The 27392-nt window shown below is 37.4% G+C and overlaps 4 protein-coding genes across 4 annotated transcripts; 1 reads left to right on the top strand and 3 right to left on the bottom strand.

Moving 5' to 3' along the window:
* Nucleotides 1–22: 22 nt before the first annotated feature.
* LOC146148428 (small integral membrane protein 30-like) lies at nt 23–946 on the top strand. The gene has a single exon (XM_083386450.1). The coding sequence runs from the start codon at nt 166–168 to the stop codon at nt 346–348; it is 183 nt and encodes a 60-aa protein (XP_083242576.1). The 5' UTR covers nt 23–165; the 3' UTR covers nt 349–946.
* On the bottom strand, nt 85–3707 carry LOC146148429 (heparan sulfate glucosamine 3-O-sulfotransferase 1-like). Its single transcript, XM_083386448.1, has 6 exons — nt 3569–3707; nt 2952–3147; nt 1804–1978; nt 1533–1731; nt 847–1007; nt 85–754 (listed from the first exon to the last, which is right to left on the bottom strand). The coding sequence occupies exons 1-6, from the start codon at nt 3705–3707 to the stop codon at nt 659–661; spliced, it is 966 nt and encodes a 321-aa protein (XP_083242574.1). The 3' UTR covers nt 85–658.
* A 21-nt stretch (nt 3708–3728) lies between these two features.
* Nucleotides 3729–6084, bottom strand: LOC146148430 (cleavage and polyadenylation specificity factor subunit 5-like). Its single transcript, XM_083386449.1, has one exon. It carries the CDS (start codon nt 4700–4702, stop codon nt 4016–4018), a length of 687 nt encoding a protein of 228 aa, XP_083242575.1. The 5' UTR covers nt 4703–6084; the 3' UTR covers nt 3729–4015.
* A 14682-nt stretch (nt 6085–20766) lies between these two features.
* Nucleotides 20767–22654, bottom strand: LOC146148431 (ubiquitin thioesterase OTU1-like). Its single transcript, XM_083387543.1, has one exon. It carries the CDS (start codon nt 22572–22574, stop codon nt 21672–21674), a length of 903 nt encoding a protein of 300 aa, XP_083243669.1. The 5' UTR covers nt 22575–22654; the 3' UTR covers nt 20767–21671.
* Nucleotides 22655–27392: the final 4738 nt, after the last annotated feature.

Consider the following 27392-nt stretch of genomic DNA (forward strand, 5'->3'; position numbering starts at 1 on the left):
ATTGTTGGGTTCAACATATTAATGTTAACACAATTTAAAAAAAAGGTTTAATAAGCAAAAGATTTAAGTTGGTGTACAGTGAAATATGTTTGTTTTTAATTTAACTTGTTTTATCAATTATGTAACATATTTGAGCAGGTTGTAGGATATATTTATTTGCCAAAAATGATGCCAAACGTTCATAAAGTATTGCTGGGTTGTTTACTGGTAATGCTCAGTGGCCAGCTACCAGTTGTAAGTGCATTCGATGTTGGAGATGGAATGGCACTTGTGGTTGGAGTGGTCCTTTCTATTTGTGGGCTTATGGCTTGCCTTGGAGCTTATTCAAAAAGGACTGGAAAACAATAAAGTCAAGAGACTATAAAAGCAATTTTATTTTTCAGATATTTTATATTGCATGTATGCGTGACACTATTACAAATTAAAACAGTACAATCATCCTGGTAATATGTGTATTGCTGTGCAAGTGTGCATGGTTATTAATTACATTAGTATTATTGCATGAAGTAACTGTAAACTGTAGACCACCTTTAAACATGGGACACATACCATATTACGTGTTTTAGTGCTCATGATGTATAATGCTGATAACACTGAGCATAAATTAGGATATAATACAGTTTGAAATGTTTGTAAGTGCAATATTTTGTATAATTTATCAAAACCAATAAAATGTTTCCCCTATCATTTTAAAAAGTTTGTTATTATATGGTTTATAGTAAGCATTCAAGATTTTCCTCTCCTTCTTGGGAATCTGCAACAGTAGATAGAAAATTATGTGCAATTGCTAGTAAGAATCACTGTAAAACTTATGCATTTCTATAAAGGTTCATTTATAATTCAGACCTTAAGATGTTTTGTTCCCTTTTCTTTACCAAGGCAAGTAATACCAGCGTTCTTGTTCCAACAATAGAACCCTTTTGTTTTGTTGTAAACAAAGCTTTGTGGTGTAAAATATGGTTCAATACTTAGAAACCTTTCAATCTTATTCATCCAAAAGTAAGGTTCTGAAAAAAAGCATAAAAAAACTAAAACCTACAAAGCAATTTATATTTTTTGTGTGTACAAATACAATGTTTGTCTGTGCTCAAAAACAATGTTTGATTAAAACTTAGCTGTCATTTGCAATGCACTTTGATAAAGCAATAATATCACATTAGGAATGTTAGTTAACCATTCCATACTAAAATATTATATCTTTATTTTTTGGCAATGTCATGAGTTGTTTGACGTCATAAAATACAAACATTTAATGATATACTTATTACAGTACGCAGCATTATAAATTAAAATTGGGACAGTAAACAATAAATAAAATATTGACAACTATGTTAAAAGCCAATTCTTGCATATATTCTAATTTTTAAAAGATTTCAATGAAAACAACACAGTATTATTGCCAAGCTAAACACAATGAAAAAAAAGCTACACAAGTGATTTTAAAGGTTGAAAGTATTTCAATCAAACTCTTAAACAGTCCTTACTATAGGTTTAAAAATTTACTTAAAATATTAGCCAAAATTCACAATAACCTTTTATTAGATGATCACCGTTAACAAATAAAAACTGATCACGTGAGAAATACGTAAACCAATTTGCCAAGTAGTCTGCATATCTGCCAATCTTCACTTCTGTTGTTTCCTTGACTTCAATTTTATGTTTTTGAATAAAAAAAGTGTGCTCAAAAGAAGGAAGCAGCATTTTTTTAGTTTTGGTTCGCAACTTTTGAAGCTGCAAAAAAAGTATTTATATAAGTGGTGCTTTAATAAAAACCTATGTTTACAAATATAAATTGTAGCCTACCTGGAGGTAGTCGCTCACTAAACGATTAATAGGATTTCGCAAAACAACAATAAATTTAGCTGAAGGATTAAAATGAAAAATCCTTTTTGGAACGTATCTAGATATTAGATAAGATGGTGTCTTCTCAACAACTACTTCATTGCCACTAATTGTAGTAGGAGCCATGCTGCGGTACCTATGACAACAAATTACATGTCTATTTAGTTAACGTTAGAATTCTGTCTAATTGATCCTATGGAGATGACGTTTTATATTGTACATTCATCATTTTAAATCGCAATTCAATATTTAATACACGCAGTCAAACTTATGTTCTCCTTAAAATAAAGTCAATGCAACATAAACACTTTAACAAAAATTATGTTGGTTAATGAGTTTTGCTGAAGTGAAATCAATAGTTTGTCACTTGCATTGTTAAACCTGGCCTGCTTGGAAGCAGCTTGTTAAAAAAAGAGATCCTAGTTTTCCTGTTTTTTATATTGCAGTGAACTTATAACTGCATTCACCTTTTATTTGAATGCAAATTGAAGGACATCTAGTAATTAAATACATAGAATTTTTCCACTTTTACGAAAGGACTTTCTGCCTTCAAATGATGGCTTAATAGCAGACTAAAGTAAACTGAATCACATAGTTTCCATCAATGAAAGATTGAATGTAATGGCAAGTCATTAAACATGTCTTGTTATTGGGTATTTGGAAAACCTGATCATCCAATTTTAAAGTTACATCTGGCAACCCATTTCTAGGAAAGAATGATAATAATTTATCAGAGAGTGTGACTTAAGGAAAAGCTCTTGGACTTGCAGTTATAACATTCTTATGACAAAGAATTAATATTTCAAGTTCTGGACTGTCATGAATTACATTTGTTTTAGTGGACTAATTTGTATTAAGTTATGTCACAGTTGCAAATCGTGTATCTGTCACGAAGATGTAACAATGATTACCAATATTTTTTTTAAATATTTTCATGATTTTTACTTTTCAAAGAGGGCACCAATGTTTGTTTTACTGCAAATGTAACAAAAAAGGACAATAAAAAAATAATAGCAAACTTAAAAAAAATGAATGGCGTTAATGATTTGTTACATTTGATGTTGTTCAGTTGATGGTTGGCATTAAGAAGTTGACAAGAAAAGTATTACCAGTTTTCTCCAAGCATAAATGAGTTGTTACTATCAAAGTAATGGCCTTCATTACGGAAGGTTTTTACACTAGGGTGAACTGACAACATTTCCAATATAGCCCTGGTGCCACATTTTTTGCCCCCAATTATTATTGCTGAGGGCAGAATTAGCTTTTGTAGATTTTCTTTTATTAGGTTTGGAATGCAAGAATCTCCTGTAAACAATATTTTTCAACACATAGTTTAATCTACCCTAAAACCATTGCTATTGTATTTCTGCCATCTTAATACTGTGTAATCCAGTTGTGTAAGGTATAATATTTTAAAATCCCAATATCCCTAGCCTAAAACAATTACATTGTTTTAAGCAGACACAAATATGATCAAAACTTTTCAGTCTGCTGTTCACAAAATATTTTTATCAATCAAAATGTTCAGTAATAATTAATGTCGCATCATTATTAAAGTTAAAAAATAATAAACATGTCAAATCAACAAATAAATCATTAAACTGTGCATATTTATGAATTACTCAAATTTATATTTTATATATAGTCATGGACTCATGGTAAAGCATAGTACACACTATGTATGGTTAATTATATGAAAAGGTTTACAAAAATTCAGTTTATTTACCTTTGGTGCAACTTGTTTGTTCACCAATAACCAGCTGATCATTTTTAACTTCCATATTGGTATGACAAATGCTAAAGAAAATATTCCCTAAACACCAGCAAGTGATCGCAAAACAAAAGAAAGTATTTCCTGGCTTCATTTTATTTTTACTTTTAAAATCTGCAGGTAAAGAATACCCAAATCAAACAATATGTTCTAGTTTTATTTGGGGCCTAACCTTTAACAGGATACACATTTTTTGTGAGCAAATCAAAAATAAGGTATTTGTTTAACATTTTAGAAGTGGTAAACTTTTCAGAATAACTACAAAGGCATGTAAATTATACGGTAATCAGGCAGTGGATAAAGCATTTTTGTAATGAGCAGGTGTCAGCAGATGAAAATTTAAGAAAAAATTCAGTTTCTTAAGTCATTTAAAAGAATTGCCAAATGTGAAAATTTGTAATGTCAGTTGTAAACAAAGTTGAATCGGCTTAACAATTGTGGCAAACTAGATATTACAGGGCCATACCCCGTAGAGTTATCATACAGTTCAAAAAGGGGAGCAGCAACAAGTTTGTAGTTACGTGGTACAGCAAACAATGCCTTTTCTCCTAATTGGACAAGAAACAATTTTTTATGCTCCTTGGGCTTGGTGATATGTGCTGGTATGTAGGGATAAACAGGAGGTTCAAAGTTCGGCCTCCACCAATTTCCAATACAATCTTCTATAACCCAGTCCTGTTGAACACCATCTTGCCTTCCCAGTGTTTCAGTCATTAATCTTTTTAATCCATCCACTTCATTCTCTCCATTTTGCAATTCACCCCCTGGAAGCTTGAAAAACGTGTCACCAAGTTGCAACAAAAGAACATGGGGCAGCCCATGTTCGTGTACAATGAGTACACCTTCGACGGAGTGACGCTGTCCGGCATTGTCAAATTCTTCCCGCATCCGCTGAAAACGTGCTTGCACCGATGTGTCCTTTTCAAACAACGGTTCTTTAGTTCCAAAAGTATAGTTTGTAAGTGGGTACAAACTAATGGGCCTGTCAATCGATGTAGCAAACACCGGTTCCCCTTTGCTGTTGTCATTTATTGAGTTATGTTGATATCTTGGCCAACCTGAACCACCACTTTGACGCCGAGTGGTCATTTTTTTACCAGTTGTAAATCACACCAAATAATTAAACTAAACAAACACAGCACGAGTAAAAAAACATCATAAACCAGGGTTATACCATAGTACACTGAATATAACTAACTAGAGTCCCGGGGGATTCTAGAACATTAAGTTTTGAATCTAGAATAACGAATCCAGAATATTGAATCCTAGTATATGTTTTCTTACTTATTTACCATGTTTTTTGGGTGAAGGTATAACATTCCTGGTGCAAGCTCGACAATAATTGTGTTTATTTGGTTTGAATAGTCTAAACTTTAATTTAGGACACATTGTGCACAAATTTGCATGCACTCAATATTTATCTAATTCGGAAAAAATGGTATTTGAATAGGTCTGTTATATATTCAAACATATGTGTATTTTTAATAGACAGAAATCATGCAATGGTATTCACAGAAAAATAGTGCTAAAAATGTAAAATTTTTTCTTCAAATGCCGCATACCACAACACATATTGTTTGGGTTAGGGTGCGGGTTAGCGTTTGGTTGAGGGTGGGTCAAGTTATTATTAATAATTAACATAATATTACTTGACCTACCCTCATCCAAACAATATGCGTTGTGGTATACGGTATTATTATTTTTTTTTTTGCATAACTTTTCACGTACAATAGTGAAAGAGCGCCGGATTCTAGACTAGTGTCTTTTCTTTAACTAAACTTGTTTAGTCATCTTGCAAAACTTGTGTTGCAAAACAGGCAAAGACAGTTTGTAGTTTGAAGAACAGTTTAGGTCAGAAATATAACAGATAGATATAAAGAAAAAAGATAAATATTTCAAGAAAAATCTCTAACACACTGCTATGTGCTATCTTATAAAAAGGTCCGATTAAAAAATTCAGTGTTAAAACATAGTTGCCATTTTTTTCTTACGGTAAACATCTAGAATTACAATAAATTTAATCTAGAAACATCTAGAATTTTTATAGAGAAATCTAAAAAATAATCTAAAAAGGATTTTTGAAAATATTCAATACATTTGGACAAAGAATCAACATTTAAAGCTTAACGCCATACAAAATTGCATTGGTCTTGCTTGAAGCTTTAGATCTAAGATTTTCTATTTTATAAAACATTTTACTGAAAATGACCAGTTACTGAAATTTTGATTTTATACCTAATTATTTATTTTTCAATTAGCAAAATTTTAAACTTTTTGAATTACTGAAATATTTATCCTGAAAAGCGGATCTGTCACTAATTTAGATTACATAACATTTTTTACAAAAATCTAAAAAAACATCGAACATCTAGATTGTATACTCCTACATCTCCAATCAAATCAAAACATCTAAACCTAGATTAAAATAATCTAGAATGGCAACTATGTGTTAAAGAAAACAAATTTTGTGAATTTATCCCTTGCTTGAAAACACTGCAACTATTAACTGTGCGTTAATTGAAGCATGTTAGAAGTTAGAACCAAACTATAGAAATCACAAGTTGCGCAGCTAACAATTCGCATTGTATAGGTCAGGGTGGTCCAAGATTGACTGCATTGCGGGCCACAGTATTTCTTGAATATTCTTTGCGGGCCACATAAAGTATGAAATGTTTTAAAAAAGGGGATAAAATGTTTAAAAATGACGTCACGACGCATCGTCAAAGACATACAAAAAACTTGCTGCTATCGAACTTGTGCGCAAATAAAATCGAATGTTATGAGACTGTGAAAACTGGTGCGCGCGAAGCGCAATTGCGTATTTGGCAAAACTTTTAATTTATAAGACTGCATTTTATAAGCGTAGAATGTTCGCGAAAACCGTGTGCGTATCTTGCTAAAATTTTAAGAGAAATGTTACATCATACGTTTATTTGATGGTACAACCGGAAATTGTAATCATAACCAAACAATTGTAAGCTTTTTGAAATTGTCGTTCAGTTTTTTTAAAATTTGGCGTTCAATCTTATCAAAAAAAATATTTTTGATTTATTTTCAACGACATTTTAACTGTATTTCATTTGAGCAATATATACAGTATAGATAGACGAGCAGAATTAACCACCGAGGCCTCTCTGATTTGGAGAAATGTAGTAAACAGTTTTTGCTGTCTTTTTTCGCTTGTGATTTGCAATTATCCCATTCCCTATTTCGATAACTTGGCCTTTGTTAATTTTCTGGAAATATTTTCTGCAATCACGTTGCATTTCAGCCGTTTACACTTTAAAACACATTTTTCTAGTTGGGCATTTTTATAGTTCTGTAGATGTGGGTGGTAATGAGAATCATTTAATAGTCTTTTGTGCCTCGATGTACCAATCTCACGACTACAAGATAGATACTGCACTCGAATTTAATTGTTCATTGTCCACTGCTTCTAACATACGAGCACTCCAATTGGTTCCTTGAGTAACTGACAAGACTGATCTTCATAATAACGAAATCTGCTTCAGTCACAAAAACACTCGAGTTTGCTGTCTGAGTAAAAGCCATTGTATATTGATTGAACACGCTATTTATAGACGAGAATCAGTTACCAAAATTTCTGTGAACAAAAAAAGGTTTACGTCATTAATTCTTACAATATTTAACAAAAGGTCACGTGACAAGGGCGGTTCCCTCAAACCTTCTTTTTACACTTTTGCCTGACGCGAAACATACAATTTTTACGTCAAAATACGATTGCAAAATGATTTCTCGACTCGCACAAACAACAACAATATATAATTCACGAGCTGTGGAAACATAAACTTTGCTTGCACGACGGCGCTGGACGGCGCTTTAAAAACACATGTTATTTCTATGAAACGGATGTAACGTTACTTCAAAACTGATCTGACGCATAAAATTGGTGTCAACAATGTTTCGTTCGCACATCGGCTGCAAAAATAACGCAAACATTGTGTATCGTTTGCAAGGAATTTAGGCAATAGAATTTTCTGAAAATTTTCCATTTGACACAGCGATGAAAACAAAAATTCTCTGTGTAAAACAACAATGTGATGACGTGTCGCTACAAATCTTGGTCATTTTGAAATGATAAAAATATCAACTAGTATTTTCATGAGTTTTGCATTTACCCGATAAAATAATTCTGATTTGTGGTCGACCGGTTGACAGTTAAACATCTAAAACGCGCTGTGGACGACGCCAGGACACTATAATTAATGCAGTATTTCAAACAACAATTGGTTATTTCAATCAAAAATGCATTTTTAAGAGGTCAACTATAAATGGGTCACTTCCTATGGCCGTTCAATCAAAACAGTCTGGTAAATTGTGTCGTCGCCTCGCCAGCCTGCTGTGTGTATTCTTCAAACTGTCAACATATTGCTATACTCGTGTTTTGTAAATTGTTTAGAATTTTTTTATTTTTGTATCGGGTTGACACTAAATAATTACCGCCAGCAGGAATGCTATATATCTTTATATATATAAAATAGGAGATTTGTGAGATGTGGCAACATGTTCGCCCGGTCGGTCGCTGGCAGAGCAACGTCGTCATCGACTAACAAAAGGACCGGCGGCTCCCCGTCGTGTGCACAATTCTCCACGGGCGCGCGCACGACATATTGTAAACCTCTTAACGTGTAACCGCGCACAACTTTTGTTATAATTTATGTTAACAAACGTGTGCAACGTTCCAAGTAAATGCCAAATTTTTTATTCGCAAAATATCGCGTTTGTTGTCGCAGTAGCCTACGTAAAACATAGTCCAAGTTTAACGTATCCGCGCAGAACTTTTTTTCAAGCGCAATTACCTGCCGGGAAATAAAAAAATAAAATTAAATATATTTCCTTAATAAAGTACAACAATTTTAATGTTTCCAACTGCAGACTATTATGTTTAGGAACTTATTGATGTCTGTTACCGCGTAATATTTAGGAAGAGTTCGCAAAATTGCGAAGAACTGAATTTAATACCGGTATGGTACCGGGATAACGTAAAAAGCACATCGCATGATCCATGTTAACAAACGTGTGCAAAGTTCCAAGTAAAGACTTAAGTTTAACAATGCAAAATTTAGGCAGAGTTCGCAAAATATCGCGATTGTTGTCGCAGTTTGAACAGTAAACAATTTATATTTTCAACGGGTTAAGGGTTTGTCTGACGTTGGACGCACCTTAATTTGGCGTTTAGTGCAAAGGTTTAGCATTTTTAATTTTTTTTTAAACATACTTAAATAAAAGTATAAACATCAGGAAACCTGCACGGACATCCAACAACAAACATGTTTAACCACGCAATACTTGTTCGCAAAATATTGCGTTTATTGCAGCAGAACAGTAGGCATTTTTTTCCACGTTTGACGCAGTTTAGCACCGGGATTATGTATATCACGCTATTAAGCAGGTCTAAACAATTGCTGCTACAACCTAAAGTTTTACGTCTGAGAGTTATTCTCAATTGACAAATGTTACGGGGTTTTATTACTTGAAAGATGTATGACATGCTTACCCAAGTGATGTGTGATATAGTTGATTATTTAGTCGTACCATTTCAAAAACATCACACAGCATTGTAGTTTGTTTGCATGTTAAATACAAAAGGCGCGCGTGAGACTTCTCGCAAAACATATTGACGTATAAGGGTAAAACGTTTTCAAACATTTATAAGGCAATAACCTGCGTGACCGCAAAAATCAAGTCAAGTACATTGCCTTGGTAAAAATAAAATTTCATGTGGCAAAATTTCAGCTTTATGTTTTATAGGTTTTGCAGTTTGTTTAACACGTAAATGGAGCCTAAGTTCGCATAATATTGCGTGTAGTGCAGCGTTTTCCTTAACATTCTTTCATGAAGCATTTATGACACTTACACAGACAACGTACAGCAACCCTAACCGAGTATAAACTACGCAACATTTGGACTGAGTTTGCAAAATATCGCGTTTATTGCAGCGGTTTGCACAGTAAGCAAATTTACTTTTCAAACGGGATTTTTTTTTTCGTTGGATGCAGTGTGATATCTACCGGGATTACGTATTTGCTTGAATTTCGCGCAATTTAAATTATTGCTTCTACGACATACGGTTTTACGTTTTTAGTGATTTTTGATCGATATAAGTTACGGGTTTCCATTACATAAAATATGCGAGACGTGTTTAGGCAAGGTTGTCTGTTTAGTAGCTCCATTTTAAAAAACACACATTGTTGCAATTTGTTGGTTTGAAGTTAAATATATTTTTTAAATTATCGGCTATAACATGCGGCTTCAGGAAAAAGGTTATACAATGCTGGTAACACGTGATTAGTGATTAAATGGTCAGAGCGCGTTCGCGCCTTTCCTTTTAGTGACTTATTTCAGACCTAAAACGGCTTTTTATACGTCAATTTTTCATTTTTACACTGTTTTAACCAAATGCAAAAATTATTGGGAGTTTACAGAAGCCAAGAATTAAATCTTTAGAGCCACGCAGATAAGTCACACAATTAAATACGCCATTGCATTAATGCCACTTTTACACAGGATGTGGGGTGTTACTCTGATTGTGGAAAGCATTAGGTTAACTGACTTTAGACACAAAATATGACATGATTTGAAACCGGTACATAAAAAGTATACAGGATCGCAAGGATCGCAAGGATCGCAAGGATCGCAAGGATCGCAAGGATCGCTCGCTAGGATCGCTCGCAAGGATCGCAAGGATCGCAAGGATCGCAAGGATCGCTCGCTAGGATCGCTCGCAAGGATCGCAAGGATCGCTAGGATCGCTCGCAAGGATCGCAAGGATCGCTAGGATCGCTCGCAAGGATCGCAAGGATAGCTAGAATCACAAGGATCGCAAGGATTGCAAGGATCGCAAAGATTGCAAGGATCGCTCGCAAGGATCGCGAGGATCGCTCGCAAGGATCGCAAGGATCGCTAGGATCGCTCGCGAGGATCGTTAGGATCGCTCGCAAGGATCGCAAGGATCGCAAGGATCGCTAGGATAAAAGGATCGCTCGCAAGGATCGCTAGGATCGCTCGCAAGGATTGCAAGGATCGCAAGGATCGCTCGCTAGGGTCGCTAGAATCGCTCGCAAGGATCGCTAGGATCGCTCGCAAGGATCGCAAGGATCGCTAGGATCGCTCGTAAGGATCGCAAGGATCGCTCGCTAGGATCGCTAGGATCGCTCGCAAGGATCGCAAGGATCGCTAGAATCACAAGAATCGCAAGGATTGCAAGGATCGCAAGGATCGCAAGGATCGTTAGGATCGCTCGCAAGGATCGCTCGCAAGAATCGCAAGGATCGCAAGGATCGCAAGGATCGCAAGGATCGCAAGGATCGCAAGGATTGCAAGGGTCGCTAGGATCGCAAGGATCGCTGGTAGGAAGAGGTGTCCACTTTTCTGCCAAGCATCGTTAAAATAGCAGTAACAAACGGGTCTTCTGGCTGGGAACCAACTGTCGAATGCGTATAAAACGGTTGTTCGGATGGCAAGCCTTTATCGGCAGCAATATTCCTATGACCGTAATTTCCGTTGTGCACCGTCTAAAAACAGACAAAATTATAAATATGTGTAGAAAAGTAAGATGGACACTTCTTCCGGCGCAATTTTTTTTGGTGTTTAAAAGTGGATTGAGTACGTCCCATAACGCAGCAGTTTTCAATACAATCCTATAATTACGTTTTAAAAAACAGAACTTTACTGTAAAGAAAAAAATTGTTCGTTTTGTATCAATAAATCTCTGGGGATAGTTGTTCTATATTGGCTACATGCTTATAATCGCTCTAACAGCAAGGGGCAATATAATGCTATTCAAAAGTAGGCATAAAATTACAAATTGTGCTTCGTGATGTTTTTTAAGTTTGAACTTTTAGCCGGCAAATTTTACAGAAAACCTTGGCAAGTTGGCAATAATCCAGATGTAAATTGATGAACTTTCCTTCATAGTTAAAACTTTTTTAAAACCTATGTTACGTCCAATCGCCGGAGAGCGAACTTCAAAACATTTTTTTAACTAACATCCCGACGGGTTTAGAACTTATTCTGATTTAGACGTTATTACGATAGGTATTATAGTTCCGAAATTTGTTTTATTCTGACGTTTGTGTTGTTCTAATTTCAGTTCTATGGCTGGTGTTCCTTTGGCCGTATTAGGATATTTTAGAAAGGGCGTAAAACCACAAAACTTGCAAATAATAGCACGTAAAAAGCCAAATTATAGGCGCCTTCGGTGCGTTTATGTTGTCTATTGTCGTTTGTCATGTATTTCGTAGGTGTGACCAATGATACTATAATACCATTTATAGTATCATTAGTGTGACGCCGAATATTTTTAGCTCTGTTGGTGTGCCGCAAGTGAAAAAAAGGTTGCGGAGCACTGCTTTAAATGATAACTAAATAAACGGCCCTGCTCAATTTACTATTTTTTCCAACCATATAATATAGGCTATGTAAAAAGATCCTAGCGATCCTTGCGTTCCTTGCGAGCGATCCTAGCGATCCTTGCGAGCGATCCTAGCGATCCTTGCGATCCTTGCGATCCTTGCGAGCGATCCTAGCGAGCGATCCTTGCGATCCTTACGAGCGATCCTAGCGATCCTTGCGAGCGATCCTTGCGATCCTTGCGAGCGATCCTTTGCAAGCGATCCTTACAAGCGATCCTTGCGAGCGATCCTTGCGATCCTTGCGATCCTGTATATTTTAGATGCACCCTTTGAAACACATCACATGATTTGAAATTTGTATTTAGTGACACGCAGTGCAAACGTTTACGCATAAGCAAATTTGTTATGACATTAAATTAATATGTTTGCATTATTTATGCCTCTTATGAAATTCTTACGCTATCCGTTACATTACTTTTTGGTATATTCTGATTACCACATCTATCTTCCATAATCATGGGCTATAACATGAGGTCAGCAGTTTAACATGTAACAAGGTAACGTGTAAAAGTGATAAAGAGCAAACAGTAGGATAGATTGTTTCATTTTGTTTAACCAGACATATTCAGGTAGAGTTCGAACATTATGATGGTTATTGTAGGTGTAATTCATTTTTAGCCAGTTGAAATAACTGGTAAATATTCTATTTAACCTGGGCAACGCCGGGTATTTCGTCTAGTATGAAATATTTTAAATCGTTAAATCAGCAGTCTCACTGTTCACTTTTGGAGTCGGATCGCGTACGTTACGGAGGTAATTTATTGTACATCTATAGTAATTACTTGTAAGTACTGTTTCTCGTTTGTTTATACGTAATAAATATCCTTTCATTGTGGTTAAAACCCACAATTTGGTGACGCCCTACTAACATTCTAAAATATTTAATATTAACCTATTGTTTTGAATTAAATCTATTTTTAACCTACGCTTTTGTACCTATTTTCCGTGTGTTATTCTTTTGAATCGTAATGTTGAAGAATAACTTAACTACTTTATTTTCAAAGGCTTCACGCAAACTTAAAGCTTGCAACGATAAAACTTCGACTCGTCTAGCTGCTATGCTAGGTAATATTAAGAAAGGTAGTAGTTTTCCGGGTAATAAGGGCATTAATTCAAACGTTATGATTAAGCTACGTCACACCAAAATAGGCTCTTTTTTTAAACCTGTTTTTTCGTTCTCTAATCACAAGTTTCAGAAAGAAATGATGTTCCAATTCCATCGGTTCCAGTCGTTCCACCGACTACTGTGCCAATCTCTAAAGATTGATGCTGTACCAGGATATAGCAGCTGACGACATTTTAGCAGTAAACAGCAGTACAAGCGGTTTAGGCTACAGCAGCAGAATAGGGTGCGGCGAAGGCAGCATTTATTGTTAAATGGTTGTTAATGGGTGTGTTGTGGAACGCAACCGCGCCATTCCCGAGCACGCGGCTCGAGGCATTCTTGTGTTATTATATTGGCCGCGCTATTCCCGAGCACGCGGCTCGAGGCATTCTTGTGTTATTTTAATTGCTATGCGTTGTTTGTGTGTACGCGCTTGATTTGTGCCTACTGCAGGAATGTAATTGGTGTGTTTGTAATTACTTCGTAAGCCTATAAAAGGCTGTTCACTTACTACTACGTTACCATTCCATTTTACTGATTTCGACTGAATACAACTTAAGTTACAACAAACTGTGCTTATTTGGACTCTGTAAAGAAGCAAGGCGCAAACGTGATTGAAAACACAACAGAGTTTTTGGCGACGAGGATGGGATCGGTCAACTGAACAACTTGTTTCAATCTCAACGTTTGTGTCAATATGGAGAAGCTATTGGAGACGATGCAGAAGCAGATGAAACAGCAACAACGACAGCATGAAGAGCAAATGAATCTTATCCTATCTGTGTTGGAAAAGTCATCTGGTCCCGCTGTTACCAATTCTAATGTTGCTGCACCTAGCTTTAACCCTTTTGATTCTACGACAGAATTGTGGGATGACTACTGGTCTCGCTTCTCAACATTTGTGAAGGCTCATGCAATATCCGAGAAGAGGGTTGCCCAAGTGTTTTTAACGAACCAAACCACGACAACTTACAAGCTGCTGTCCAATTTAGCAGGACAAAGTTCGCCAGCGAAAGACGTCAACGATCTAACAATGAATGAGATTGAAGGCTTCATGAAAGATCAATTTGATCCCAAGCGTTTTATTATTCGCGAAAGGTTTCGGTTTTGGAGCAACATGCAGCGCAAGCCAGGTGAAACGGTGCAAGAATTAGCCGCCCGTATTCGTCACGATGCTGCTACTTGCGATTTCACCTCTATCAAAGATCCGTTGGATGAAGCTTTACGAACCAGGTTCATCTGTTCAATATCCAATGAAGCGGTGTTGAAGGCCATGTTCAAACTCAAGTCAGATGAACTTACTTTCTCTCGTGCGATTGAGGTTGCCATGCAGACGGAGGATGCGGCGCAAGTTGCCAAGGAAACCGTCTATGGGACGAGCGGTTCTGTGCGTAAGGTGCGCGGATCCAAGAAGCCGTTTACAAAATCCGCACCGAATGAGAAGCCCAAAGAAGCTGCCCGATGTTATCGCTGTGGGAAAACTGGTCATTTTGCGCCGGTTTGCCGTCACAAGAATGCGACGTGTCGATATTGCAATCGTATAGGTCATACTGAAGATGCTTGCCGTAAGAAGAAGTCCGATGTGGTCAATTCGATGACGAATGTTCATTTGCTGAAGTCAATTTCCACTCGTTCCCCACTACACAAGTTGAAGGTTGTGGTGTCACTTTTTGGCAAATTTTGCGAATTTGAGCTGGATACAGCAACCAGTGGAAATTTCTTGTCTGTCCACGATTGGAAGAGAATCGGGTCGCCTAAGCTTCGCGCTCCTGATCGACGTTTTAATTCTGCGACAGAGCACCCAGTGCCTTTGTTGGGTATGTTTACGACGCCAACTACTTATGGTGGTCGAGTCTTTGATCAAGATTTCTTTGTCACGAAAGTTCCATGCTTAAATTTGCTTGGTCGCAATGCCATATGTTCTTTGGAGATTTCGGTTGACGACATACTGCATCATTCATCTTCCAAAGATTGCGTGAATTCCGTTGTTACTTCGGGCGATCAACTCTATCTGCCTTTACAAGATGCTTGCCGAGGTCTTTGCAACGAGTTTAAAGACATTTTCAAACCTGAACTGGGTTGCTTGAAAGGTTTAGAGCTTGAAGTAAAGTTTCAAGCGGAGGCTAAACCGGTTTTCTTTAAGCACCGTTCTGTGCCATTTGCGCTTCAAGAAGATGTTGCCCGTGAATATGACGCAGGAATTGCCCGAGGAATCTGGACTCCAGTCAAGTTCAATGACTGGGGTACACCGGTGGTTCCTGTTCGAAAAGCACCGTTGTCAACACACAACAGGCCACGGCTAAGACTTTGCGGGGATTATTCAGCCACGGTAAATCCCCAATTGGCACTCCATCGACATCCACTACCTCTTCCAGATACTTTGATGCAGAAACTTCGAGGAGGATTTGGTTTCACAAAGATCGATCTTGCTGATGCATACAACCAAATACGTCTAGGTCCTGAAAGCCGGAAAAGGTTGGCGTTGAGCACTCACCGAGGTGTCTTGCTGCAAAATGTATTACCGTTTGGCATCACCTCGGCTCCGGGATACTTTCAACAGATTATGGACGAACTGACGCAAGATCTTCCAGGAGTGGCTGTATATCTTGATGATTTACTTGTCAGCGGTTCATCGGCAAAAGATCACTTAAACAATCTCCGTCAATTGCTTCAACGTTTAAGTGAGAAGGGGCTTCGCTGTCGTTTCGAGAAATGCAAGTTTGCACAACCCACAGTTGAATACTTGGGTCATTTACTTCATAAAGACGGCATCAGGAAAGCTTCCAAACTCGATGCTGTGCTCAATATGCCTGCACCCAAAAACGCATCGGCACTACGTTCGTTTCTTGGGTCGGTTCAATTTTATAGTAAATTTTTGCCACCAAGTTTTTCTTCCATTGCTGAACCTCTGTATCGTCTGACTCGAGACAAAGTTCTTTGGAGTTGGAATAACGAAGAATCAAAAGCTTTCCGTCAATTGAAGACATGGCTGTCTTCTGACAATGTTTTAACTTACTTTGATCCCTCTCTTCCTATTGGGATATCTTGTGATGCGTCAAATGTGGGCATTGGTGCCGTACTTTTTCATCGCTATTCGGACGGAAGCGAAAGGCCAATTGCAAATGTCTCAAAGTTGCTCTCCTCCAGTCAGCGCAACTACAGCCAAATTCAAAAAGAGGCTCTTTCAATTATCTTCGCACTGAATAAATTTTACCAGTATCTTTTTGGTCGTGAATTCATTCTTGTCACCGACCACAAGCCACTGTTGGCACTTTTTGGTCCTACAAAGCCAACTCCTCCACTTGCGGCAAATCGGTTAGCACGATGGGCGCTTTTCCTTGGTCAGTTTAAATACAAAATCGAGTACAGGAAGACCGCCAGTCACCAGAACGCCGATGCACTCAGCCGGTTACCAGAAGGGGAAGATGCCTATTTTGACAAAGAGGAAACTACAGATGATGTCGACACTGTTTGCACCATCACTACGCTAAGTCGTCAAGTCCAGCCCACAGACCCTAACACCATGAAGAAGGAATCCGGAAAAGATGATGTTCTTTCCCGAGTCATGCGTTATGTCCAACACGGTTGGCCAACAACTTTTTCCTCAAATGACCCAGCTGCAAAGTTTCGCAGGTCTGCTGATTTATTGACAGTTTCTCATGGTTGTCTGTTCTATGGAACTCGATTGGTTATTCCGCAAAAGCTACGACAGCACGTTCTACAACTACTACACCAAGGTCACTTTGGCATCCAAAGGATGAAGCAGTTGGCTAGGTCTGCAGTGTACTGGCCGAACATTGATGACGATATTCTGAATCTTTGCCGAAAATGTTCCATATGCGGAGAACAGCAAAACCTTCCTACTAAACCTTCTGTCCATCCATGGATGATTCCTGAAAAACCATGGAGTCGTGTTCACATCGACCATGCTGTGAATTTCTTGGGGAGCAATTGGTTGCTCATGATCGACGCCTATTCCAAGTACCCGTGCATTCATGCTACTTCATTGATGACGTCCAAGGCGACCATGAACTTGCTCGAAGAAGACTTTGCACATTTTGGTTATCCACACACTATCGTCTCAGATAACGCGCAGGCTTTCGTTTCTGCCGAGTTCCAGGATTTCTGCCGGCAGAGGGGTATTGTTCATCTAACGGGTGCGCCTTATCACCCGTCCACAAATGGCGCCGCCGAACGGCTAGTTCAAACGTTCAAAAAGGCAATGAAGAAGTCAGAGAAACCCCCGAAAGAAGCTTTACAGGAGTTTCTTCTTCAGTACCGAAGAACCCCAAATTCTAGCGGTTTCTCCCCGAGCGAGCTACTTAACGCTCGACAAATTCGATCGCTCATAGACACGATGGTACCATCACCTACACATGTCTTGCAACGCCAGCAACAAAATTCCGTGTCGAAGAACAACAAACCAGTGCGTATTAGTTTTCGAAATGGTGATCCATGTTACGCGCAATATTTTGGATCTAGACACGATGGTTCGAAAAGATGGGTTCCTGCCACTATTGTTAAATGCGGTGGGAGTAGAACATTTAACGTGAGAGTATTTCCTCGTGGTCCAATCTGGAGACGTCACCTTGACCAACTTCGCCCTAGATACCCTAATGAAGACGATGACCCGGGTGAGCCTGAACTTTCATGTCCGTCAGAGCATATTCCCCTGGTCCCGTCCACTCATATACCGGCATCATCCTCACCTACTCCTCCTGATTCCCCGAGGTTTGGTCCCGACAATCCCCGTCGCTCGAAGAGACAACGTCTACAGCCGAGGAGGTTCGGCTACGGTGTTCTGGGTGGACAATAATTTAAAAGGGGAGGTGTTGTGGAACGCAACCGCGCCATTCCCGAGCACGCGGCTCGAGGCATTCTTGTGTTATTATATTGGCCGCGCTATTCCCGAGCACGCGGCTCGAGGCATTCTTGTGTTATTTTAATTGCTATGCGTTGTTTGTGTGTACGCGCTTGATTTGTGCCTACTGCAGGAATGTAATTGGTGTGTTTGTAATTACTTCGTAAGCCTATAAAAGGCTGTTCACTTACTACTACGTTACCATTCCATTTTACTGATTTCGACTGAATACAACTTAAGTTACAACAAACTGTGCTTATTTGGACTCTGTAAAGAAGCAAGGCGCAAACGTGATTGAAAACACAACGATGCAGAGCTGTCGACCCACAAGCAGTAAAGCTATAAGAAGGTGTGGCCAACACGTCGATTGTGATCGACCGTTCGGTCGCCACCTTTCACCTGGTTGATCGCGTTATGTGCCGGATTTTTAAAATGACTTTCTTCGAGCAACATTAACATGAGTAGACCAAAAACCAAACCATAAACCTTAATAAATTGCTGGAACAGATTGTTTCTGGCAAACAGTATGGAACGTGATAAGACACGGCTCGTATAAATACAATACATTTTCAAAAACGTTTTTTAAATGCTAATCTTATTTTTTCAAAACATATTTTGCGGACAGCTAAACCAAAAATTAAAATCAACCCAAAATGGAATTACGACAAAGGTAGGCAACCTAAAAGCAAATAACGGAAGCTTGAATTTAATGAGCAATTTGCTGCTGTCTTTTTGATATCGTACGTATTTACGTGGTTTTAAGTTTTTCACGTACATCTGGTCTTCAAGTTTAAGACTTAAACGAGTCCAGTTGGTCACAATACTTGCAGCATTGTGACGTACGATAAAGTCCAAAGTTGACCATTAACTCTATGTTGCGTCACAATGCTGCAAATTACGGAACTGGCGAAAATCATTTTTTGAATAATTCGTAATTAATTGCAGCAAAAATTACAATATAGGTATAGGCTTGCCATTTTTTAGAAACGTAAATCCGGGTCGCATTTTGAAAACTGTAAATAAGCTTAATGTAGACCTAATGCAAAATAATTTAATGCAAATAATTAACTTAACGGCGTTGCGGTTGTTTTATATTTTGTCAGGGGGTATTTTTAAGGGTGGTTAAGTAATTTAAATTGTAGCCGAAAGTAATGTCTGTATTGTGAATCAATGAGTTGGGTAAGTACTTTCTACAATTAAAGTAGGATGCGGCCCTCGTGAAAGCAGCAATAATTTTAGGCCGTGGGATACATGTTGGCAAGGGCACTGTGTCCATAACAAATTCGTATTTCCCGGACCAAATCATTCTTAAGCATGAGTTAAACAAAATGCAAGATTCCATCAAGCTGGCCTGTTAAAACTATTACATATTAGGTTGTATTCTGTGTCACTTGCTTGAGGCGCGTGTTATTGCCGATGATTTAAAAAGAAATGTTTGGCTTGAGTGCTAACTAGTGTGTAAAGTCGTAAACATTTTAATTTTTTCTAAATAAAACATTTTAATTTCTCTAATCGTTAATTGTTATAAAGCATATATGTTGGTCGTCCCTTGACTATTTTTTTTGCTTATTGTGCCTGAAATGGGTTAACTAAATGACAAATGATATTGACTACAAGCGATGGCTCATTTTGAAGAGTATGCCTTGTAGTTTATTTCGTAAAAAAATTAGCGAGAAAGTTTGAAAATTAGGTGTTAATATAGCTGAATATTAATATTTTTTCGCTAAAATTGTCATTTCTGAAAATATGTAAGCAATATAAGGATTGTGTAGAAATTTCAACATTGTATCGTCGCAACTTTTGGAGATAATTGCCCAAAACCAATCCAGCGCGCCAACTTCGCCCAGGTAGTGCGACTCCGGTCAAATGTGCAATTTCATCGACTCCCGATTCCGCTCAGACTTCATAGCCTGTATTTCACCGATTTACGTAACTAAAATAAGATGGATATCAGCAATCCACACATGGAAAATATGTCACCATATGTTAGTCCACCTTAACAATTTACAGTTTGCTTCCTTATCAAATTTGGTACCGGTACTTAACATGCGCACACGTCGGAATTGGGTATAGTTTTACCTAGTCTTACTCGACTCCCAGTCCGACTACATCTTACTTACGAATATTCTGACATCTTGTTTAAGTATCTTGGGAGACGCCATTAAATCTAATTTCGTAAGTTAAATTCTGTAAAGATAGCCTAACCCTGCTGAAGAAACAAACTGTCACGAACACAATACTGTGCCCGCTTTTGTGGAATATACTTCGACGCTTTTCAGTCGATACTAATGAGTGTTAACTATCAGTTTCGCTTTTAGCTTGGTTTAAAAAAAACGGGCATTGTGACGTAATACGAACGGTCAGTCGTAAACAACACGTTTAACGCCCTGCGCGTTAAATCATTCGGCGTTCCCTGAGAAATCATCTCTCGTGCCAAACGTGGCACGCGTGCCAGGGGTTGCCGACCCCTGATCCTAGTGAATTGACATCGAATGTCCTGGTGGTCATTTAAAAAATATGGTACCTTTTCCCAGGTCGGATTAAGTGGAACTTTTGCAGCAGATCATGTCCTCCTAACTGGGCTATATAACCGGGAGGTTAGAAGCGCTTGCGACTACACAACGCCTAACAAGATGTAGGCTACTGCATGGACCTGTCTATACGAACTACATGGGAAATTATAAAATTTATTTGGCACGACCTTCACAAACGAGTCGGACTAATAAGTTGGCTTAAAAAAATTTCATGACGCTTTAATGCTGAAAACATTGGCATGCCAAACACTGTAAAAAATGTGTTTAAATAGTCAAAGTTAGCAAAAACATTGTTAAGCGGGCCACCAAAAAGAAATTTTGATTTCATCACTGGCCTATAAAAACAAATCGCGGGCCTGTAGTTGGATTATGCGGATTTACCATTATGAACCCATCCCAGGGCTCTATCGCTAATATGCAATTTTTTCGGTCACTTCACTTTGATTTCATGATTAAAACATTTGACATCGAAGCGACGTAATACATTGTATCATCAAATTATTACTGTTTGGCATTCGTTGGGTGTAACTTCTATGTGGTCAAATTCTTAAGTGGCTATGCTGAATTGCCTAACTTTATTTTATACAAAGCAATTTTATTTAAGACTTACTTAATTTGTTGTATTGTATTGAAATAAAACGAATTAAGTTACACTCCGAATATTTTTTTAAAGAGCCCAATCTTCTATTGCAATTACTTTGATGTTTTGGCCCTTTTTCACCTAATCTCTGGCCAGTTTATGGTGGCCAGTGTAAGCGCCATTGGCTACAAACCCTGGTGACAAGATTTGCTTTACTTTTCAGAGGGATAGCTTAGAACTAAATACTCAGCATTCCACACTGAATGAAGTGATACTTCTTTGAAATAGAAACAAAGTATTTTGAAAGTGTATATGCGACATGATACATTGATAACCATAATTATGTTTTACTGTATTGCATGACCAATAAAACTTCTAAACATAGTATATTTTTTAATGATTTAAAATAATTTACAGTGCTTGCAAGACATGCATACAATAGCTTTTATATTCAGTTCTGAGGAACAAGTAGTAAACTATATACTTATAAAATATTTTAAACCTACATAACACTTAAGAAATTTAGAAACACTTTTATGAAACTTAACTAATTTCGCCGAAATTCCCATGTCCAGTTTCCTTGGCGTGTATTTGTGCTGACTTTTGTCCTTCTAGTTTTTTTTGACAAGTCAAGCATCTTAAGGAAAAGTTCGAGACGTCTGTGTATTGTCTTGCCTTATTAGCATCATCGGCTAGTTTTAAAGCCTTTGCCAATACCATGTCATCATTGGCTGGAAATATGGTTTGTTTTGGCAAAGATGAAGTTTGTGGATCTAAATACATAGGGTCATAATGTATTCCATCATAGAGTAAAAATATTCTTAGAGTATAATTGCTATCTTGACCGTAATTGTCCACCCTAAGTGTCTGAATATCAATTGCAGCGATTTCCACTTGATAAATTTCAGAAAGAATTGAAAGTTCAATTCCTCCACCCCAAGAGGTGTCACACTGAATCCATACACTATAGTCCGATGAGGATTTTTCTAAAAAAGCTTCAGTGTATTTTTCGGTATTTGAACGAACAATATTGGCAATATCGGCACGGTATTGTTTTGCTTCAGCATAATTGGAATCGTTGAGGTAACCGTTTAGTGCAAAAAATACGCTATAAAACAAACAGGAATTATCAGCCGGAACTTCCCTTCTTTTCATCACAGGATCCAGAGGCTTATTACTTGAAATTGGTAAGCTTCGCTTGGCTGTATTAACAACTGTAAATGTGTCACCTGACTTCACATTAAAATCCGCCAACTGAGCAGTCCCATTGGTTAAATCAAGTGGCTTTGGAGGATACCCAGCCATTATTTTTTGGGCACTTGCTTGTATGCCAGATGACATTTCAATTGCATCTTTGAGCTCTGCGATGGTTGAATAGTCAAATAATTTTGCTGTAATTCGGTGTGTTCCAGTATCTGACTTGCATCTCAACTGCAGACCATTCATGTTCAGGTGCTAAGTTAACACGCTAACTTTACAATCTGATATATTTTGAGACAAACATTTACTTATTAATTACTTTCATTAAAATCTGAAATACAAATAATATCCTAAATTTTGCAGTCGTTTCATTCATCAGATTCACTAATTCCAGTGTAATCTATAATAGATACTGTAAACTTAGATTTTAAACCAGTGTTTCTCAACCCTTAAAGTGGCGACCCAAAATGAAGCGCAAGTGCAACAACAAAGCTTTAGCGACTTAATTATCTACACCAGTGCTCCGCAACTTTTTTCCACTTGCGGCCCATCATCAGAGCTTAAAATATTCGGAGGCATACCTAAGAAATATGTGACGATCGACAATAGACAACAAAACCAAATATCTTGAGCTACCCAGAAAAAAGAAGCGATTTATGATTAAACGCGCAGACAATTTGACCTTTTACGTTCTATTATCTGCAAGTTTTGTGGTTTTACGCTCTTTCTAAAATATCCTAATACGGCCAAAAGGACACCAGCCATAGACCTGAAATTAGAACAACATCAACGCCGAAATAAAACAAATTTTGGTATAAGACCAAAATAGAACTATAATATAGGACTACCTATAATTGTAATAACGTCTAAATCGGAATAAGTCCTAAACCCGTCGGGAAAATGCCTAAATGGCTAGAATAAGGCCAATACATCTCTTTACCTAACCTCAAACCCAACCCCTAAATTCATCACTAACTCCCCTAGTAATTTCAACCCTAACTTCATTTCTTACCCCACTTATTACCCACCAATAACACCAAACAGGAGCAAATAACTGGATGCCAAACCATCCAAAGCCAGAGCGATTGCTCCCCAAACGTACCATACCCTCTTAGGCCTTATTCACATGAAATTAAGACTTTTTTCCGACATGTATTTTTTAGAAGATTTTAGATTTTAATCTGTTGTGGATATTGCTGCGATTTTGGCTTTATTATGACGTTGGCCTAAATACTATTGTAAATTATCTTGCATTAGATACTGTTACTTTGTAGGCCTTATTGTATGGTCCTAGCCAAAGTCCAGAAAACATTAAGGGCTTTTTATCAAAAAAATGATGTGACAATTGTGAGTTGTATCCCTACATTTGTGCCTATTTTATTTTTAGATCAGCAGACGAGGTTAATTTAACAATCACAAAATGCTAATAATACATTTACAGTGATATTTCATTATGGTTTCGCGCGTTGACAATCTCCCTTTCCACTCTGTAATCTACCTTTTCCACTTTGTGTAGAGTTCGAAAAAAATATATTCATACTCTTGCTGTATATTTATACTCTTGATAGTTGTGTTGGTTAAAAAAATATTTTGAAGTTCGGTTACGGGCGATTGAACGTAACATAGGTTTCAAAAAAGTTTTAACTACAAGGGAAAGTTCATAAAGTTACATCTGGATTATTGCATAGGGTCTAAATGCCTGCCTTGATGTGCCATTTTTATGTTAATTCTACTGAAAAAAGTACCCTTAAAAACACAATTATAACCTACGGGAACGTCGTGGCTAGGGATGTTCAAAGTAGAATCCCAAGGTATTCTAGAATAATAGGTTTCGAATCTAGAATAACGAATCCAGAATAGCGAATCCTAGTATATTTTTATTAAATTTTCTAACCTTGGTTTTGTTTGGGGAAGGGATTAATCTTAATCTACCTCACAGGGTCTACAATCACAGCTATAAATCGCCCAAACAATTTGCTAACATGTGTACATTATAATAAAAAAATCTCCCATATGTTTAACATTCTTAACAACTGTCATTTGAAGCAGTTCTGTAAACTGTATTATGTCAACTGCCCAGGTTGTTGCCAAAACTTATATTTTTGCCAATAGTGAGTGCAATGAAACACTGCACACAGAAGTGTTAAGCAATTCGGTCCTGTTTTTTAAAGCATTGTTGGGTTTTAGTGCTTCTTTTTTGACTAACATGATCTGTTATGCAGTCAAATAATGTACTGCAAAGAATACAAAGTTACTATTGACATAACGAATTCTTGACAATTACGCTGTGCATAACTGCATAACCTCGCTGAATGTTGGCCTAAAGTTGACCTTAAGTAACCCTATAGCGCATTTTGTAGACGGCCAGCACGTTTTACAACGTAACATTACTTTTGCAACTTAACGCATTTAGGGCAATTGCGAACTCCACACCTGGCATTACACGTTAGTCCCTCGCCTAATAACGCTTGATTGACACTTAATCATTGGACAAACGTTATCGCGAGACGCGGTAATTGGTCGCCCGAAAAAAACGCTGACACACTACCAGGTTACATTTAAAGCAAGCATTGTAAATTGGTCGCCGCAGCGACAGGCTAACTTACCACACGCGTTTGTACAATTAGCCGCAACAATCAGCGGTAAAACGTTAAATTATATCGGTTCCAATTAACTGAAATAAACGGCAGAATTGGTTTCGAATCCCATCTGGATTCGAATCCAAGGATTCAATATTCTGCTTTGAACATCCCTAGTCGTGGCACACCTGGCATGGTCTCGCGGCACACTGGTTGCGGAGCACTGATCTACACTGAACTTTTTGTAAGTGAATACATAAGCATAATTTAGTTTTAATTTAATTATTATGGGCCATGTCTTTAGATTGCTTATACTACAATTTTATTAAGTTTCGGAGAAATCGCAATATATCTAACCATATAAACTACTGCAGCTGGTGAATCAATTAAATCGGCCAATAGGTTAAAAAACACTGTTTTTTTACACTTTAATTAGAGGAGTTTTTTAAAACCAGTAAAATGCTTGTTAATTACATTATTAATGTTACAACTCTCTAGGTAAAACATTTTGTGCTGTTGTGCATTATTACTAAACAAAACCAGCTTGAATTGCAACTTTCATATAACAAATTGTTTTTTGCTAAATCAGGTGCACGCTTAGTCCCACAGTAAAGTAACAAATGTGTAAACTGCTGAATTATTATTTATATCCAGTAACAAACTGATTAACTACTTGCTGACAAAATAGAAGAGTTTTGGCATGAAAACAAGGTGCAATATACATTAGCATGGAGAGCCATTGCATCCACTGCAATTTACTCATCCAAAGATTCAGTCCTATCGGTTAACGAATAACAAGTACAATTATTGTACATCTATTATAGATGTTTAGGGTGTACTACATCCTTGTTTAGGGCATATCAATTCATAGCGATTATCCTTAGATGTAATATTAACACTCATCATCGACTATTAGCATGGTGCCATTGTTGTTGTATACTAAGTTGTGATAATTTTTACCTTGCAGCTCTGTAACCCGTTCTTTGTTTGTTTTAATTTTTTACTTATTTAATTAACTGTAAAAATTTATATGATATCAAATTGGATCACTGGTTTTATTTGCCCAAAATTAAGGGTATAGGTATGGAGATAAAATTCAAGTTTTAGGGCTATGCAGTCGGAGTTGGTTTATTTGCGCTCAAGGCGTATTTGGGACTTGAGTTTAGACTTCCTCTTTTTCCCGGATTTTTTCACTCCCGGGAAACGGGATTGAAAAATGAAACTTCCCGGGAATCCCGGGATCCCGACGAAAAAATTATACATAAAATGACGTCATTTTGAGGTTTGTATTTTTTTATTTTAGCTCCAAACATTTAATTAAGCTCATTTATGGGCGTTCTTTCACTTATGTACGTGGAAAGTTATGCAAAAAAACAAAAGAAAGAAATACCGCATACCACAGGTTAGCGTTTGGGGGAGGGTGTGTCAAGTATTATTATGTTTATTATTAATAATAACCCTTGACCCACCCTTACCCAAACGCTAACCCGCATTCTAACCCAAATAATTTGCGTTGTGGTAAGCGGTATTTGAAGACCGTTTTTTTTATTAATTTGCACGTTCATAACTGAAGGAGCGCCAGACCTTCTCCAATACGAGTCAGGGCCGTTATTTGTGCATGCATGCGCGTGCATGACGTATTTTTTTTGTTAGAATAAATTTAATTAGGCTTTTCCGCTGGTAAGCGCAAATAAAACAACTCAGGCAACGACGTTAACATGGTTGGTACTATTTTTTTTATTTATATTAGTCAAAAACGGCAATATTTTTAAAGTTTTGCTAGGTTGCCGAATACCCGGGATTATAAAAAAAATTTCCCGGGATTCGGGATTGTTAATTTGCGGGAAATCCCGGGAATTTCCCGTCGAAAGATTCCCGGAGAGGAACCCTAGTTTAGACCACTACCAGTGTCCTGTGTTTGCATGCACCAACCAGGAAACAGAGATGGCTGCACACAGTAATTCGTAAAGGTGGAATAGAAATAGGTGTATCATTTTTCAACCACATACAGTGAGTTGTATGCATCCATATAAAGCAAGTGAATTGCTTTTTATATACATTATTTTGGTTATAGGAATGGGTAGAATATAGTCTGTGCCGGCCCCAGGAATTGACAAAACGTTTATTTAACTCAAGTCAAACTCTGGTTGTTTTAAACAGACTCCAATGCCTGGTCTCTTATAAAACGACTCTTTTAAAAGGTCATTTAGAAAGTGACCACAGGTTATATAAGATAAGTATTTATTAAAACTGTCATCCAGAAAGCAGTTTTTGTAGTCAAGTAATACTTTTCATGCAATGTAGTTTAGCGAATGAGTAACAACCTCAATAGTCAATAATTTTATGATGGACCGTTGCAAACATTTTAGATATTATGGATTTCCAATTGAAATTCTTGCCTTTCTGCAACAAGCTTAAGTATAGGCCTAAAGTTTGACTATAAACTTTGATGCAGTTAATTTGTTAAAAAACAATATATGCCCGA

Source organism: Ascidiella aspersa, chromosome 4, assembly GCF_963924565.1.
Source record: "Ascidiella aspersa chromosome 4, kaAscAspe10.2, whole genome shotgun sequence".
Classification (NCBI taxonomy): domain Eukaryota; kingdom Metazoa; phylum Chordata; class Ascidiacea; order Phlebobranchia; family Ascidiidae; genus Ascidiella; species Ascidiella aspersa.

Excerpts from the sequence above, each read along its gene's own strand:
- LOC146148428 (XM_083386450.1), top strand. The coding sequence starts at position 166 with ATGATGCCAAACGTTCATAAAGTATTGCTGGGTTGTTTACTGGTAATG.
- LOC146148429 (XM_083386448.1), bottom strand. The coding sequence starts at position 3,707 with ATGAAGCCAGGAAATACTTTCTTTTGTTTTGCGATCACTTGCTGGTGT. Across the intron at positions 1,008-1,532 it reads CGGTGATCATCTAATAAAAG|AACCTTACTTTTGGATGAAT; the intron begins GTTATTGTGAAT and ends GCTTTTTTTCAG. Across the intron at positions 755-846 it reads AGGGAACAAAACATCTTAAG|ATTCCCAAGAAGGAGAGGAA; the intron begins GTCTGAATTATA and ends CTACTGTTGCAG.
- LOC146148430 (XM_083386449.1), bottom strand. The coding sequence starts at position 4,702 with ATGACCACTCGGCGTCAAAGTGGTGGTTCAGGTTGGCCAAGATATCAA.
- LOC146148431 (XM_083387543.1), bottom strand. The coding sequence starts at position 22,574 with ATGAATGGTCTGCAGTTGAGATGCAAGTCAGATACTGGAACACACCGA.